We start from the raw sequence: 18,347 nt of genomic DNA, 5'->3' as shown, positions 1-18,347 counted from the left end.
CGGAGGTGGTAGATGTGGTTAAGTTTTCGGAGCCCGAGGTTTGCCACAAGGGTCAGGATAAAGATGTGTCTGAGACAGTAGAAGTAACATCTTTGGAAAAAGTGGACCTTTGCCTTTTGGCTGATCCATTTGTGGTTTCAGGCTGGGTGAAAACAGAGTTGGGTGCTGTGGAATCAGTGAAGGTAATCAGAAGTGGTCTTTTGATAATTGTGTGTTTCTGCTGGTCAGATGGAGCAGGCGCTCCACGTTAAACGAATGGGGACAAGAGAGGTGAATTGTTTTGCTCTCAAGGAAAGGGTGCCATTGAGAGGAGTGATTACTGGGGTAAATGTGAAAGTTGAGCAACTGAAGGTGAAGATTCCGGGTGTTTGCGATGCTCGTAGTTTGATGCGACGCAGACAGGGTGGCGTGAGTGGTGAAACAGAAGAGTTGTTGTCTGTTCTTTTGAGTTTTGATGTTCAGTCTTTGCCCAACGAAGTGATGTTACGATATGTACGTTATCCCGTATGAGCTTTTGTGCCGAATACATTATGTGGTTACAGGTGTCAACCGTATGTGCATGTGGCAGCAGTGTGTAGGAGGGAGGTTCCTAGGTGTGAGAAGTGTGCGTAAGGGCATGAGACAAAGGCATGTGTAGTATTGGGGAAAGTAGTGGTATGTGTTAATTGTAGGGATACCCATGGGGCTGGAGATCAGAAATGTCCACGAGAGAGGCAGGTTGAAGTTTCCAGGGTTAGAGTAGTGCAAAAGCTGTCTATGCTGAGGCAGTGAAGAAAGTAAAGGAAGATTGGTCAAGGGGGATCATGAGGAGTCGTGTGAGTTGTAGAGCTGTACCAGTGCAGAGGGATAGTCCAACAAGTGATATATGTTTCAGTAAGATTGGATTTTTATCATTTATAGCAATGGTTATCAACTGTACTGCAGGAATGGAACATAAGTCACAGAAAATTGAGGTTGTGGTGGCTGCTGCAGAGAGGTATTTGGGTGTGCGAGACTTGACGTCAGAAGAGTTACAGGGTGTGTTAAGTAGGACTAAATATATTTAAATAATTTGAGGGGGGTGGATGTTATTCTTTGTTTTATATGGTATTTGTTTATTCTTTTTTATTCAAGCAAAGTATAAAGGAGTTATACTCCAGTCTAGTTGGTGGCGGTAATGCAACATGTATTGGATGCCAACCGCCATTAAACGTCATCGAAGAAGACGGTACCTAAGAAGAAGTTTACGGAAAATGGCCAGCTTTGGTAGGGTTGCTGGAGTTTTGAGAAACTTTTGGAGGAGACCTTGGTCATACAGAACGCTGCATAGTGCCCTGGGACCTGGCATTTTGGGGTCTGTCGTTGGAAGCGGGCTGGTATATTATCACTTTGAGCCGAGCAAGAGGTTTTTGCCCTTCACCGTCCATGCCGAGGAGGAAAAGGTAACGTTAAAGTATCTTTGGTGAAGTGGCGCAGCTAGCTAGCTATCTGTAAAGTTAGCCACGAAGTTTGAGTTAACTAGCTATCCGAACATGCCAGGAATCTTGCTAAGTGCCTGGTGAGCCAGTATTTGTATGCTAAACTTTTCTACCAGGCATTATCACAACTGAATGTTAGTACAATGCTCAAGTAAACAGCCATATTAAGGACGATGCGCGGCGTCCTATATTACAGTAGGCCTATTAGTAAACAAGTAGCCTATTTAGCCATGGCTATGCGTACAATTAATATGGTAACGTTAGGTAGCTAGTTATCGCAATGTTTTTTTTTTGGATCCAATCAACATTTTGAGAGTATTTTGGTGTATTCAGAACGGTGTTAAACGTTTAATTAGACGGAAACGACACCGTTTTTTTCATACTGAAAGCAGCCCTAATCAATATGGTGTGACCATCAAATAGCAAAACTTGTGGAGCACAGACATAGATCATAGCTGTGTTCGAATACCCATACTAACATACTGTATACTTAATGAGTATATACTACATACTATTAGTATACTGTAAACGAACAGTATCCTTCAGTTGAGCATACTAGCGCTTCGCCTGTCTACCGGAAGTTGATGCTGTTGCAATGCAACCTCTTGCTAGCCTAACAAATTACTAGCTAGACATTTTACTACTTCGGGTGTGTTCTTAAATTCAATCTGGAGTGCCAGAGTGCGCTCTGGGCGTTGGTAAATTCAGAGCGTTGTCAGATTGTCCGTTTGTAAATTCAGAGCGTTTCGCTCTGGGAGCGTTCAGAGTGCCCACTGGACGCTCTAGCCGAGGAGTAGGGTTTGAGCATTCTGACCTTATTCTGACCTCTCATTTGTGTCTGGAAGTAGCTAGCTAACACCTCACTCTGACCATTTCACTCACCCTAGCAGAGCTGGTTAGGCAGTTTTCATGTTATCCAGACAGTTGGTGACAAACTGCTGCTGGCAACAATTTAATTAAGCTATTTTGCCAACATTTAACGACGCTGGCAATATTCAACGTGTGTTGAGCGTTCGTAAATTCAGTTATTCTGCGCTACTCTGGTACACTCAAAGGAGAGTACTCTCGGACAACTCGGATAGCCAGAGCGAATTTCTGAAAGCACCTGAATGTCCATTGAGAACGCACAGCTAATGACTGGAATAATCAAGTCAATAAACATTGGGTAGGTAGTTAGATAGGATATTGTTAATATACTGGCAATTTTGATGTATTAGTAACCAACTAACGCCGTTAGAAAGCAGCTAGCTAACATAGCATATCTTTATGCAACCTCTCCCTCAACGTGATCAAAACAAAGGAGATGATTGTGGACTACAGGAAAAAGATGACCGAGCACACCCCCATTATCATCAACGGGGCTGCAGTGGAGCAGGTTGAGAGCTTCAAGTTCCTTGGTGTCCATATCACCAACAAACTAACATGGTCCAAGCACACCAAGACATTTGTGAAGAGGGCACGACAAAACCAACTAACCCTCAGGAGACTGAGGGTCTTCAGATCCTCAAAAGGTTCTTCAGCATCTCCATCGAGAGCATCCTGACTGGTGCATCACTACCTGGTATGGCAACTGCTCGGCCTCGGACCGCAAGGCACTAGAGGGTAGTGCTAACGGCCCAGTATATCACTGGGGCCAAGCTTCCTGCAATCCAGGACCTCTATACCAGGCGGTGTCAGAGGAAGGCCCTAAAAATTGTCAAAGACTCCAGCCACCCTAGTCGTAGACTGTTCTCTCTGCTACCGCACGGCAAGTGGTACCGGAGCGCCAAGTCTAGGTCCAAGAGGCTTCTAAACAGCTTCTACCCCCAAGCCATAAGACTCCTGAATATCTAGTCAAATGGCTACCCAGACTGTTTGCATTGTCCCCCACCCCCCTCTTTACACTACTGCTACTCTCTTGTCATCTATGCAGAGTCACTTTAATAACTACCTACATGTACATACTACCTCAACTAACCGGTGCCCCCGCACATTGACTCTGTATTGGTACCCCCTGTATATAGTTTCGCTGTTGTTCTTTTACTGCTGCTCTTTAATTACTTGTTACTTTTATCTCTTATCTGTATTTTTTTGAAACTGCATTGTTGGTTAGGGGCTCATAAGTAAGCATTTCACTGTAAGGTATACATACACCTGTTGTATTCGGCGCATGTCACTAATACAATTTGATTTACAGCAGTATGTAACCGGTATGTGGTTTGTAAGGGTAGCGTAGCTAACGAATTGTCAGCCAACATAACTGTAAGGTAACTTATTCGAAAAGTAACGTTCATTACTTTATTACATTGCACAACATTTGTCATAATTAGTAAAGCAATACATTTGTATCCGCTCTCGTTAGACTTCGGCTGCATAAGTCACGCCCATTTCCAGAAGAATTGCATTATGGACCCTAAATCACAGCAAGTGTTCACTGTTTGTATACTTCCTATTTTGGCGAATGTAGTACGACATCCGGAAACTTTTGGCATATTAACTATATCCATACTATGATCAAAAAGTATACACTACATTTACGTCACAGATAGCATGGTTAGTATGAGTATTCAAACACAGTTCATATATAAAGAACACACAAAACAATATCGCCCTCTGAGCCACCGTAATCATCATGCCATTCATGTGCAACGTTAAATAAAACGGAAACGGTGCCGATCTGAACGACCAGTTGAATAACGGTGTGATTGTGGTGACCGAGAGGGAGAGGCCTATGGGATAATATTTTCTATGTATAGGGAAATTGTGCAATCAGTAGATACATTGATAGAAATAAGCAAGCAAATAAAATGTATCCATTAGCTAATTGCTGTTTGCATGAAAGTCTGTGCCAAAATAGTTGGTCAGGAGTACTGACCATTCTATTTCCATTATCTTATCCAATTTTCAGCTTTGCACTGCCCCTTAATTTAGACTTTGTCCTCCTTTTAGTGCTAATTCTTCATTCGGTATTATAGGTGCTTCCAGTATCCCAGATGTCTGCCAGACGGATGCGCTTCAACCAGTTTGCCTCAATGATGTATGATGAGGAGCTCTACATGACACCAAGGGATTTCCTCTTCTCAATCATGCTGGAGAATGTTGACCGTAAGTACAGTAGTATCAAATGACAGTGTCCATGTTGTAAAATGGCCTACGTGCTTGAAAAGGGATACTGCATGATGTAATGAATGTAATTGTTTGGCATATGGCTTCATTGGCTAGATACAAGCTCCATCTGGGTAAGTGTATTACATTTTGTTCCAAGCAAGAACTGCTCTTTACTTTTCCTTCTGCTTGTAGGTAAATTGCAAAATAAAGCTCTAACCAAAAAGGTGAGTGTTGGGATCGGGTTAACTCATTGTCAGAACTTGTTTTGAATTTACTATAGTCTTACCAACATAAGCATTGCAGCACAAGATTACTTTTTGTTGTTTCTCTTTGCGTAATTGATGATACTTGCAGGAGGTGGATAAGATGCTGGATGCTGCCTCACGGGCCAAGGCAGGCAACAGTCTGTTCAGAAACTTTGGAGACAATGGTACGTTTTCATGGCATGGTCAATCAACCTCACTGGTGCTACGTGCTTTATCAAAGTTAAAAGATGCTGGCTAGTTATACTTCAGGCAGGAAATATGTATGTAATGTTGGAGTCAATCTAAACGGGTTAAATGAACACTCACTGAAATGTTTGTGTGATACAGATGGCATGTTTTGTGTCTTGCAGGTCTGATATCCTACACAGAGTACCTGTTCCTGTTGACTATTCTGACCAGTAAGTTATAGACTCAGCATGACATACAGTAGAAACAGCCCCCCCTTTCAATGTCATGCATTGGAACCTGCATCCTTTCATGCTTACACAGCACATCTTACTTCATCTGGGTGGTGTCGATTAGCAAAATGGTTTGCAACTGAAAACAAAAATGTGTGTTTATTGGACAAGTTTAGTCGATATCAATTGGCTAGCTAGTTAGAGGTATCTACTCAGTTGAGCTCTGCCCGACTGCTGTAGTTGCTGTGGAGGAGGTCAAAGGGTTTGAGTGTAGCCTAGTATCATTCAATCGGTGACATCACCTGCTCAAGGGCCGCGGCTTCTTCATGGGCGACAGATGTCAATGTGTTCAGAGGGTCCCTGGTTTGAGTCCAGGTTGGGGCAGGGAGAAGAACAGAAGCAACACTGTTACACAAGGACAGATGATACCTTCCCGTTTCAGAACGTTTTCTACCGTTTTGTGCCTAATGAACACGGCCCTGGTTTAGCACAGATGTAGCATATAGACGTGCAAACATAATGAATGTGTGGCAACATCTTTGTACAGGAACTGGCTCATTTATGAATTGCAGAGTTTCCGTTGCTCATGATATTTTCAGGCCCCTCATCTTATTGTCTGCACAATAGGTTAACTTAATTTGACGTAGCCTAATCTAATGTACTATCTATCATGTTTAGGATAGTACATTGTGTAGCCTGTTACTGTAACACATTGTGAAAATAATAAGATTATGTATGCATTACTTGAATTTGTGGGATTTTCTATGCCCTCAGGGTTAGTGCAGTGACTGAAAAGCTGGCTAAAACTTATATGTGGCTGGACTGACAACCTGGGTGGTGGTTTTCAGTAGGCACAAAATGAAAAATAACATCTTCAAACAGTCCAATAGAACGCACATTTTATTTTTGTATTTATAGTATTTTTTTCTCATACTTAGATACTGAACACACAGCTCATATGGTAGTGTTTTGGCGGTACTGTTTTGGCGACTTAACTTTCTCATTCAAAATGTTGCCCAGTCACCAACAATGTTGTGCTAGAATCATTATTTCAGAAGACCCTGCTGTTTAGCGCTCATCTTGTCGCTGCTTTGTTGGGTCCAAGCAGTACCTACAGTTGAAGTTTACATACACCTTAGCCAAATACATTTAAACTCAGTTTTTCACAATTCCTGATATTTAGTAACTGTCTTATGTCAGTTAGGATCACCATTTTATTTTAAGAATGTGAAATGTCAGAATAATAGAGAGAATGATTTCAGCTTTTATTTATTTCATCACATTCCCAGTGGGTCAGAAGTTTTCATGCACTCAATTAGTATTTGGAAGCATTGCCTTTTAAATTGTTTAACTTGGGTCAAATGTTTCGGGTAGCCTTCCACAAGCTTCCCACAATATGTTGGATGAATTTTGGACCATTCCTCCTGACAGAGCTGGTGTAACGGTGTCAGGTTTGTAAGCCTCCTTACTCGCACACGCTTTTTCAGTTCTGCCCACACATTTTCTATAGGATTGAGGTCAGGGCTTTGTGATAGCAACTCCAATACTTTGACTTTGTTGTCCTTAAGCCATTTTGCCACAACTTTGGAAGTATGCTTGGGGTCATTGTCCATTTGGAAGATCCATTTGCGACCAAGCTTTAACTTCCTGACTGATGTCTTGAGATGTTGCTTCAATATATCCACATCATTTTCCTATCTCATGATGCCATCTATTTTGTGAAGTGCACCAGTTCCTCCTGCAGCAAAGCACCCCCACAACATGATGCTGCCACCCTCGTGCTTCACGGTTGGGATGGTGTTCTTCGGCTTGCAAGCCTCCCCCTTTTTCCTCCAAACATAACGATGGTCATTATGGCCAAACAGTTCTATTTTTGTTTCATAAGACCAGTGAATATTTCTCCAGAAAGTATGATCTTTGTCCCCATGTGCAGTTGCAAACCGTAGTCTGGCTTATGGCGGTTTTGGAGCAGTGGCTTCTTCCTTGCTGAGCAGCCTTTCAAGTAATGTCGATATAGTGAATATAGATGTGAATATAGATACTTTTGTACCTGTTTCCTCCAGCTTCTTCACAAGGTCCTTTGCTGTTGTTCTGGGATTGATTTGCACTTTTCTCACCAAAATACGTTCATCTCTAGGGGACAACGCGTCTCCTTCCTGAGCGGTATGACGGCTGCGTGGTCCCATGGTGTTTATACTTGCGTAATATTGTTTGTACAGATGAACGTGGTACTTTTTCTTTTGATTTTCCCATGATGTCAAGCAAAGAGGCACTGAGTTTGAAGGTAGGCCTTGAAATACATCCACAGGTACATCTCCAATTAACTCAAATGATGTCAATTAGCCTATCAGAAGCTTCTAAAGCCATAACATAATTTTCTGGAATTTTCCAAGCTGTTTAAAGGCCAGTCAACTTAGTGTATGTAAACTTGTGACCCACTGGAATTATGATACAGTGAATTATAAGTGAAATAATCTCTGTAAACAATTGTTGGAAAAATTACTTGTGTCATGCACAAATTAGATGTCCTAACCGACTTGCCAAAACTATAGGGTGTTAACAAGACATTTGTGGAGTGGTTGAAAAACAAGTTTCAATGACTCAACCTAAGTGTATATAAACTTCAGACGTCAACTGCAGATAAGCCTGTGATGTTATTTTCTAATAGAAAATGCATTGTGTAATTTCAGAGCCACACACAGGATTTCATATAGCTTTCAAAATGCTTGATATTGATGGCAATGAGCATGTGGACAGAAAGGAGTTTCTCAAGGTATGCTTTATAATCTGTATTATATAATGTTCCTCACATTTTTGTTTTTTATATCGTCGCTCTCTGATGAAAACCTTGTAACTGCATTTGTGGCCAATTAAAAAAAAAATATATATATATTAATTGAAAGCAGTAATTCCCCTCAATGTACTCTGAACATTTCGTGACTCTAGGACCAAGAAAATGTATTCAAAATAGCTTCTGAAGCTTCATAATTGTATGTTCTTTAATGCGGAAAATGTGGTAATATTTTTGAATTTACTGAAACATTTGTGGTTTGGAGATGAGGTTTTCATCAGACAGCGATGATATGCTTCTCAAGGAGTTGATGGATTTGTATTTTCATGTTGCATATAGTAATCTGTATTCAGTCTGATTGTATATGAAATTATATAGTCATGTATATCTATATCAAGTATCCACACTGTTAAATTCCAAAATATTACCAGCCCTTACATGGACGTTGCCCAGTTGGAGGTTTTAAAATAAATGCTCCTACAAGTGAGTACTATACTCTTGATACTAACTCAGTCACATGTTGTATGGCCAGTACTTCAAGTCTGCACCAGTTTCTCCCAGTTTTTGCCAAAAGGCACCTAAAGGACTCTGACTCTGTGTAAATTGATGAGGGGAAAAATCAATTTAATCAATTTTAGAATAAGGCTGTAACGTAACAAAATGTGGAAAAAGTCAAGAGGTCTGAATACTTTCCGAATGCATTGTATGCTACAGAATCTAGCTTGTTAACATACTGTATTTGCCAGTTGGCTTTAGCACAATGCAATATGCATACATTGCTACAAAAATGCATGTGACTGACACAGTTTTGTACCAAACCAATGAAAAGTTGATTCCCTAATTTTGAACAGAGCCTGGTGTGGACATTCAGCAACACTGGGAACCACAGGGTTTAGATAGCGTTAAGATACCTCTGTTGTGTGTTCCTACTGGGAATATGGGGTCCAAAACATCTTACACGTAAGCATGTTATGCACCTGACAAAGTATAGCGAGGAGCAGCATGGATAATCATTCAGCGTGTTTGAGGGGATCAGTGTGAGCAAGGCAGGCAAGTGATCGCTTTGGTCACATCATGAGTAGCATTTGGGATGCAAGATGATTTGTAGATCAGTAGTTCTATGCGGTACAACTGCTGTTCTGTCGATCTCAAACACACACTGTTTGCTGTTTCAAACTGGCTCCAGTTTTAATATTAGTGAGGCATTGTGGGTAGTAAACCTTTTTGACTAATGAAAAATTCTCTTATTGCTGACATTTATTGGATAATCCAGATGAGTAAGAGGTATGTATGTGTTATTAGTGGGTTTATAACTGAATTAGTTGTTTCCTGAATTTTTAGACTAAGCTAGCTAAGAAATGCTCTCACTATTAGTACATGTTTTTAGCTTAATCTTTTGTAGTTTAGTATCTGTGTTTATTATAATACAAGGAATAATTGTTGCTGCTTTGTTTTATGATGAAGCTCAAGAAAATCATTGGGAAAAGAAAAGATAAAGTGCCCATGGAAGGTGCCACAGATGTGGTGAGTCAACACTAAACCTTTTTAAGACTGAACTCCTTAGTCATTTATGTGACTTGTTGAAAAGTTTTCAAAATACTTGATATGGGCAGCAGGTAGCCTAGGGGTTAGAGCGTTGGGCCAGTAACAAAGGTTGACAAGGTAAAAATCTGTTGTTCTGCCCCTGTACAAGGCAGTTAACTGTTCCTCGGTAGGCCGTCATTGTAAATAAGAATTTGTTCTTAACTGACTTGCCTAGTTGAATAAAGTTTATTTTAATTATTTTAAATTACATGTGGAAATGCACATTGAAAGCACTAAGCCTTGCCAACTGTCATTGTACGGTGACGTAAACCATTGTGTACCGGCTGGGAAACTGATTGTGTTTACTCGTATTTCAAGCGTGATGGGGCTTGCAGTAATAACAAAGGCGGGAAGTGTTGAAACTTGATGTCATCTTCACAGAAACCAGTCGTAGAGGGGGATGGTGTGAACACTACACTGCAGGCATTCTTCTTTGGCAGGAATGGCAAAAACAAGCTTCAGTACAATGTATTCTGCAGGTAAAATACACTACATGACCAAAAGTATGTGGACACATGTTCGTCGAACATCTCATTCCAAAATCATAGTAATATGGAGTTGTTCCCCCCTTTGCTGCTTTAACAGCCTCAACTCTTCTGGGAAGGCTTTTCACTAGATATTGGAATATTGCTGCGGGGACTTGCTTCCATTCAGCCACAAGCATTAGTGAGGTTGGACGATTAGGCCTGGCTCGCAGTCGGTGTTCCAATTCATCCCAAAGGTCTTTGATGGGGTTGAGGTTAGGGCTCTGTACAGGCCAGTCAAGTTCTTCCACACCAATCTTGACAAACCATTTCTGTATGACCTCGCTTTGTGCACAGGGGGCATTGTCATGCTGAAACAGGAAAAGGCCTTACCAAAACTGTTGCCTCAAAGTTGGAAGCACATAATCGTCTGTAATGTAAATGTATGCTGTAGTTCCAGTGAAGGGAAATCTTAACGCTAAGAGGCCTAGCCCGAACCATGAAAAACAACCCTCATTGGTGAAGCGTGATTCATCACAGCCCTCATTGGTGAAGTGTGATTCATCATCATTCATCGCAATGTTTCCACTGCTCCAGAGTAGAATGGCAAGCTTTACAACACTCCAGCCGACGCTTGGCATTGCGCATGGGGATCTTAGGTTTGTGTGCAGCTGCTCGGCCATGGAAACCTATTTCATTCAGCTCCCGATGAACAGATCTTGTGCTGTAAACATTGCTTCCAGAGGAAGTTAAACTCCGTAGTGAGGGTTGCAATCGAGGACAGACAATTTTCTACGCACTTCAGCACTCGGCGGTCCAGTTCTGTGAGCTTGTGTGGCTAACCACTTTGCAGCTGAGCCGTTGTTGCTCCTAGACATTGCAACTTCACAATAACAATGTTTGTCTGGAGATTGCATGGCTGTGTGCTTGATTTTATACATCTTTCAGCAATGGGTGTGTTTGAAATAGCAGAATCCACTAATTTGAATGGGTGTCCACATACTTTTGTATATATAGGTGTACCTAATCCTAGTAAAATCATGTTTTCTCATACGCACTGAATACTTCTTGTTGCTCAAGGATCAGTGTTGCCTGTTAGGTCATAATATAGTTACAAGGACAGGGAGACCTGATCCTAGATCAGCATTCCTACTCTGAGACACTGAGTACGGGCCCAGATCCGACCTAGTCACATTCAGTGTCTTTACTCTGGATGTCTCCTCTAGGTTCATGGAGGACCTGCAGGCGGAGGTGCAGGAGATGGAGTTCCTGCAGTTTTCCAAGGGCATGGACACCATGCGGCGGGAGGACTTTGCAGAGTGGCTGCTGCACTACACCAACGAGGAAGCCAACGAGGCCTACTGGGAGAACATGAGGAAGAGGATCCCCGCGGGCCAGGTAAAAAAGAAAGTAATCCACCCTCGTTTCCTTGAGGTCATCACAGATCAGTAAGGGTTGTTATAGGTGAAAGCGAGGTTGCCAATTACCACCCAATTGTTTTCCCCAATCCAACAAATTCAGATATGGGGGTCACTTTTTATTGAAGGAAGGATGAAATTTCAAAATATTCGGATAGGGATAATATGCAGTCATGTCAATGTACCTTCAGGTCTAAGAAGTGAAATATATAACACATTTTGGGGGGATCTCAAGGGGTGACTGATCAATGTACGACTTGGACATTTGTCCCTTTTCTCTTGTAGAGCATCACATTTGATGAGTTCAAAGCATTCTGCCTCTTCACCAACAACCTGGAGGACTTTGCCTTCTCCGTGAAAATGATAAGTGAAGCCAACCGACCTATTGGAATGGGTAATTTTTCATGTCTACCTTGTTTTAAGTAGGAAGGGCATTTTGTATGACAGTTTCTGATTCGACACAGGCAAATCACTTCAACCAAAGACATTATCCTGATAATTTGACTTTCTTTTGATACTCCACAGTCCAATTTAAGCGAGCTGTGAAGATCGCCACGGGGCACGACCTCTCGGAGAACGTGCTGGACACTGTGTTCAAGATCTTTGACCTGGACGGCGATAACTGCCTGAGCCACAAGGAGTTTATCGGAGTGATGGAGGACCGAGTACTACGTGGCTTGAAGGTAAAGGGGGTATTTACCAGTTGGCAATCACATTAAAAAGTATGTCAAGGCGTTATTTGATCTTGAGATCCGTGCTTCACTCAAACTTTCATGCAAGTCTCCAATTTACTTGTTAATAATCATTGTGTTGTGAGTTGCGGTCTCTGTATGAATTGTGCTATACAAGTTAAGTTTCAGCCGAGGCTACACAATCTAATCGAACCGCCCCGCCCCCTAGGACACCTTTTCCAGTGTACTAAATAACCTTTTAAAAGTTCCGCGATGTGTTACTTTACGCACTTTTTGGGGGGAGAAAACCTCACGCTGATCATGTTGTCAAAATTTTTCAGAATGTTAATCTCAGAAGTGAGGATTAGGAAAGGGAGGAAGCAGCGGAGATTGCATAAAAATTTTTGGGGGGTTGTTTAGTCCACATAAAAAGGTGCCCTGTTGATCAATTCACGCAGCCACTCTGTAAAGTTTATTAACATTATTATTATTATTATTAGAGGTTGACCGATTATGATTTTTCAATGCCGATACCGATTATTGGAGGACCAAAAAAGCCGATACCGATTAATCGGCTGCTTTTTTAAATATATATATTTGTAATCTTAACAATTACAACTACTCAATGAACACTTTTATTTTAACTTAATACACTGCTCAAAAAAATAAAGGGAACACTAAAATAACACATCCTAGATCTGAATGAATGAAATATTCTTATTAAATACTTTTTTCTTTACATAGTTGAATGTGCTGACAACAAAATCACAATCAAATTTATCAACCCATGGAGGTCTGGATTTGGAGTCGCACTCAAAATTAAAGTGGAAAACCACACTACAGGCTGATCCAACTTTGATGTAATGTCCTTAAAACAAGTCAAAATGAGGCTCAGTAGTGTGTGTGTGGCCTCCACGTGCCTGTATGACCTCCCTACAACGCCTGGGCATGCTCCTGATGAGGTGGCGGATGATACACATCTAGATGTGTATAAGACTCCCTACAACGCCTGGGCATGCTCCTGATGAGGTGGCGGATGATCTCCTGAGGGATCTCCTCCCAGACCTGGACTAAAGCATCCGCCAACTCCTGGACAGTCTGTGGTGCAACGTGGCGTTGGTGGATGGAGCGAGACATGATGTCCCAGATGTGCTCAATTGGATTCAGGTCTGGGGAACGGGCGGGCCAGTCCATAGCATCAATGCCTTCCTCTTGCAGGAACTGCTGACACACTCCAGCCACATGAGGTCTAGCATTGTCTTGCATTAGGAGGAACCCAGGCCAACCGCACCAGCATATGGTCTCACAAGGGGTCTGAGGATCTCATCTCGGTACCTAATGGCAGTCAGGCTACCTCTGGCGAGCACATGGAGGGCTGTGCGGCCCCCCAAAGAAATGCCACTCCACACCATGACTGACCGACCGCCACACCGGTCATGCTGGAGGATGTTGCAGGCAGCAGAACGTTCTCCACGGCGTCTCCAGACTCTGTCACGTGCTCGGTGTGAACCTGCTTTCATCTGTGAAGAGCACAGGGCGCCAGTGGCGAATTTGCCAATCTTGGTGTTCTCTGGCAAATGCCAAACGTCCTGCACGGTGTTGGGCTGTAAGCACAACCCCCACCTGTGGACGTCGGGCCCTCATACCACCCTCATGGAGTCTGTTTCTGACCGTTTGAGCAGACACATGCACATTTGTGGCCTGCTGGAGGTCATTTTGCAGGGCTCTGGCAGTGCTCCTCCTGCTCCTCCTTGCACAAAGGCGTAGGTAGCGGTCCTGCTGCTGGGTTGTTGCCCTCCTACGGCCTCCTCCACGTCTCCTGATGTACTGGCCTGTCTCCTGGTAGCGCCTCCATGCTCTGGACACTACGCTGACAGACACAGCAAACCTTCTTGCCACAGCTCGCATTGATGTGCCATCCTGGATGAGCTGCACTACCTGAGCCACGTGTGTGGGTTGTAGACTCCGTCTCATGCTACCACTAGAGTGAAAGCACCGCCAGCATTCAAAAGTGACCAAAACATCAGCCAGGAAGCATAGGAACTGAGAAGTGGTCTGTGGTCACCACCTGCAGAACCACTCCTTTATTGGGGGTGTCTTACTAATTGCCTATAATTTCCACCTGTTGTCTATTCCATTTGCACAACAGCATGTGAAATGTATTGTCAATCAGTGTTGCTTCCTAAGTGGACAGTTTGATTTCACAGAAGTGTGATTGACTTGGAGTTACATTGTGTTGTTTAAGTGTTCCCTTTATTTTTTTGAGCAGTGTATAATACATAAATAAAATCAATTTAGTCTCAAATAAATAATGAAACATGTTCAATTTGGTTTAAATAATGCCAAAACACAGTGTTGGAGAAGAAAGTAAAAGTGCAATATGTGCCATGTAAAAAAGATAGCGTTTAAGTTCCTTGCTCAGAACATGAGAACATATGAAAGCTGGTGGTTCAATATTCCCAGTTTAGAAGTTTTAGGTTGTAGTTGTTATTATAGGAATTTTGATGCGTCGACTTTCTCTCTACCATTTTGTATTTCATATACCTTTGACTAATGGATGTTCTTATAGGCACTTTAGTATTGCCAGCCTAATCTCGGGAGTTGATAGGCTTGAAGTCATAAACAGCGCTTTGCTTCAAGCATTGCTACTGCTGCTTGAAGCAAAGAGAAAGCTGCTGGCAATTTTCTTTTTTGATTTCACCTTTATTTGTTTGTTTTTTTTTAATTAAATTTTTATCCCATTTTCTCCCCAATTTTCGTGGTATCCAATCGCTAGTAATTACTGTCTTGTCTCTTCGCTACAACTCCCGTACGAGCTCTGGAGAGACGAAGGTCGAAAGCCACGCGTCCTCCGAAGCACAACCCAACCAAGCCGCACTGCTTCTTAACACAGCACGCCTCCAACCCGGAAGCCAGCTGCACCAATGTGTCGGAGGAAACACTGTGTACCTGGCCCCCTTGGTTAGCACGCACTGCGCCCGGCCCGCCACAGGAGTCGCTGGAGCGCGATGAGACAAGGATATCCCTACCGGCCAAACCCTCCCTAACCCGGACGACGCTAGGCCAATTGTGCGTCGCCCCACGGACCTCCCGGTCGCGGCCCGCTGCGACAGAGCCTGGGCGCGAACCCAGAGACTCTGGTGGCGCAGCTAGCACTGCGATGCAGTGCCCTAGACCACTGCGCCACCCGGGAGGCCGATTTCACCTTTTATTTAACCAGGTAGGCTAGTTAAGAACAAGTTCTCATTTAAAACTGCGACCTGGCCAAGATAAAGCAAAGCAGTGTGACACAGACAATAACACAGAGTTACACATGGAGTAAACAGTAAACAAACCAATAACACAAGAAACAAGTCAATGACACAGTAGGAAAAAAAAGAAAGTATATACAGTGTGTGCAAAAGGCATGAGGAGGTAGGCAATAAATAGGCCATAGGAGCGAAATAATTACAATTTAGCAGATTAACACTGGAGTGATAAATGAGCAGATGATGATGTGCAAGTAGAGATACTTGCAGTAAAGTGTTGTATGAATGAATGCTTATGAGCCTGCTGCTGCCTACCATCGCTCAGTCAGACTGCTCTATCAAATCATAGACTTAATTATAATATAATAAACACAGAAATACGAGCCTTTGGTCATTAATATGGTCAAATCCGTAAACTATCATTTAGAAAACAAAACGTTTATTCTTTCAGTGAAATACGGAACCGTTCCGTATTTTATCGAACGGGTGGCAACCCCAAGTCTAAATTTTGCTGTTACATTGTGTAACAGTATAACTTTAAACCGTCCCCTCGCCCATACCCGGGCGCGAACCAGGGACCTTCTGCACACATCGACAACGGTCACCCACGAAGCATCGTTACCCATCGCTCCACAAAAGCCGCGGCCCTTGCAGAGCAAGGTGCAACACTACTTCTAGGTTTCAGAGCAAGTGACGTAACTGATTGAAACGCTACTAGCGCGTACCCGCTAACTAGCTAGCCATTTCACATCCGTTACACTCACCCCCCTTTCAACCTCCTCCTTTTCCGCAGCAACCAGTGATCCGGGTCAACAGCATCAATTTTACAGTATAACTTTAAACCGTCCCCTCGCCCCGACACGGGCACGAACCAGGGACCCTCTGCACACATCAACAACGGTCGCCCACGAAGCATCGTTACCCATCGCTCCACAAAGGCCACGGCCCTTGCAGAGCAAGGTGCAACACTACTTCTAGGTTTCAGAGCAAGTGACGTAACTGATTGAAACGCTACTAGCGCGTACCCGCTAACTAGTTAGCCATTTCACATCCGTTACACTTGCACAACCTTCAATATTATGCACAATTCTGACATTAGTTCGCAACGAGCCAGGCGGCCAAAACTGTTGCATATACCCTGACTACGCTTGTACTGAACGCAAGAGTAGTGACACAATTTCCCTAATTAATATTGCCTGCTAACATGAATTTATTTGAACTAAATATGCAGGTTTTAAAAAATCGGTCGACCTCTAATTATTATGTGATGTTTGTATTTCCCCAGGTGCAGCCCCAGCGTGGCATCATAGATTATTGGAAGTGTGTGAAGAGGGAGACACTGAAAGGGGCCCAAGAGGCCCTCCGGGACACAGGAAGCCCTTTCTGAGGGGTCACGTTGTTGGATCAAGAAGCTCCTTGCGAGGTTTCACTGGGTGACTCCAATGAAAAGCATTGATGGCTGACCATCAAGTTGCTCATTATCACTTGATATTTGTCAATGGAATATAAACATGGTCCTCATGAACCAGATCAATAAGGGGTGATACCAAATTCTATATTTTTCAGGCTTCCTTTTTGTTTGTGAAAATGTTATTACAATATACATAATCTATGGGTGTTTTGTTTACAATATTTTCTAATTAGGCTTGGGCGATATACCGGGGTATTGCCGAATACCGACGGTATGATTTTCAATACCGTGCTACGCCACTACTTATAGTTAGCTATAAGTTAAGTGTAACTATAAGAAATCGAAGATATCAAATTATATCCAGCGTAGGGCTCCAGCTATGCATTTGGTTTGCTAGTGAAGTGGCTAGATGTCATGATCAAGCTTCTTGGTTACAGCAGAGACATTCAACCCCCTCCTGGATCAAGATCCCTAGTGCCTAAATTGTTTTGTGTCAAAAAAAGTATTAATCTTTTGGGCGCCACTTGTGTGAACATTTAGCAATATTGTATACTTCGGTATGGTACAGAAACGGTATGAAAATTAAATACCGCCCAATTCTAATCCTGGAAATTGGTTGTGACGCTTGGTACCAGTCTATGCATACAAGGAATGTGAAATGTGAGCTCGTTTGACATTTATTGAATGTCTGTCAACTTTTTATACCCTATTTCGCTGCTCAAATACATTGTTTACAGTTAGAGGTGGTTTACTGTGGTATCATTGGAATTTTATTGAGTTTTAAAATGCTGAATCATGGAAAAAGATTTTAAATATGTGCCTGTCTTCAAATGTCTATGTACTGTTGTGCTGTAATATATTGGCACCCTTTCACAATTCACTTAAATAAATTGTAATTTAGGACTTGTTGTTCACATGTATTTGAGATTTTTCAAAGTCAAATGGCCTGGACTAAATTATTCAAAATTCTAATTAAATTGGTTGGAATCAGGTTATTCTCATTAACGGTGTAATTTCAACAGTGTAAAAATAGCGTTTTGAACTTTCCTCCTTTGGAAAGTGCCAATATGAGTGCCACTGTACCTTTTTCTAAGATGAATTAAATGTTTGAAAAATGCTGCACTTCTCCTGATGTGTGTGTGCCATACAGAAACATTTTTACAAAAGGGTAGGAATTGAATTGCACTAGCAAAAAGGGAGCAAGACAAAAAATCCACAAGAGCAATGACTATAATGGAATTTATTAGAGTTGACCCCATATTAAGATCACATTTGAGTATGTTGTTAAACCATTGAAGCGAGTGTGTATACACACACAGGGATTTCAAAAAAAGTTAGACAAACAACCAGCTTACTTCTGTGGTAGATTAAGAAACAGAGTTATCAGTGAGTACAGCATACAAAGCTACAGTAAAATTAGAGCACAAAGCTATCTTTGGTCTTATTACTTACTATAAACGCATACATAAATTTGTATCAAAAATAGAAATTACAGTCATTTAAAGTAAATTCACATTTCTGACATACAATATGTAATAAAGGAGCATATATT

General features: G+C 42.2%; 1 protein-coding gene across 1 annotated transcript; it reads left to right on the top strand.

The window, feature by feature from the left end:
* The first annotated feature begins 1,182 nt into the window (after positions 1 to 1,182).
* On the top strand, positions 1,183 to 17,332 carry LOC111982064 (calcium uptake protein 2, mitochondrial). The gene is made up of 12 exons (XM_024013600.2): positions 1,183 to 1,421; positions 4,412 to 4,541; positions 4,737 to 4,768; positions 4,899 to 4,974; positions 5,161 to 5,208; positions 7,899 to 7,981; positions 9,464 to 9,523; positions 9,965 to 10,062; positions 11,274 to 11,445; positions 11,751 to 11,859; positions 11,991 to 12,148; positions 16,670 to 17,332. The coding sequence occupies exons 1-12, from the start codon at positions 1,233 to 1,235 to the stop codon at positions 16,769 to 16,771; spliced, it is 1,257 nt and encodes a 418-aa protein (XP_023869368.1). The 5' UTR covers positions 1,183 to 1,232; the 3' UTR covers positions 16,772 to 17,332.
* The last annotated feature ends 1,015 nt before the right edge of the window (positions 17,333 to 18,347 follow it).

The sequence above is a fragment of the Salvelinus sp. IW2-2015 genome, linkage group LG20, assembly GCF_002910315.2.
Source record: "Salvelinus sp. IW2-2015 linkage group LG20, ASM291031v2, whole genome shotgun sequence".
Lineage (NCBI taxonomy): Eukaryota > Metazoa > Chordata > Actinopteri > Salmoniformes > Salmonidae > Salvelinus > Salvelinus sp. IW2-2015.
The sequence above is the reverse complement of the archived record's forward strand: the minus strand, read 5'-3'. Positions and strand labels throughout refer to the sequence as shown.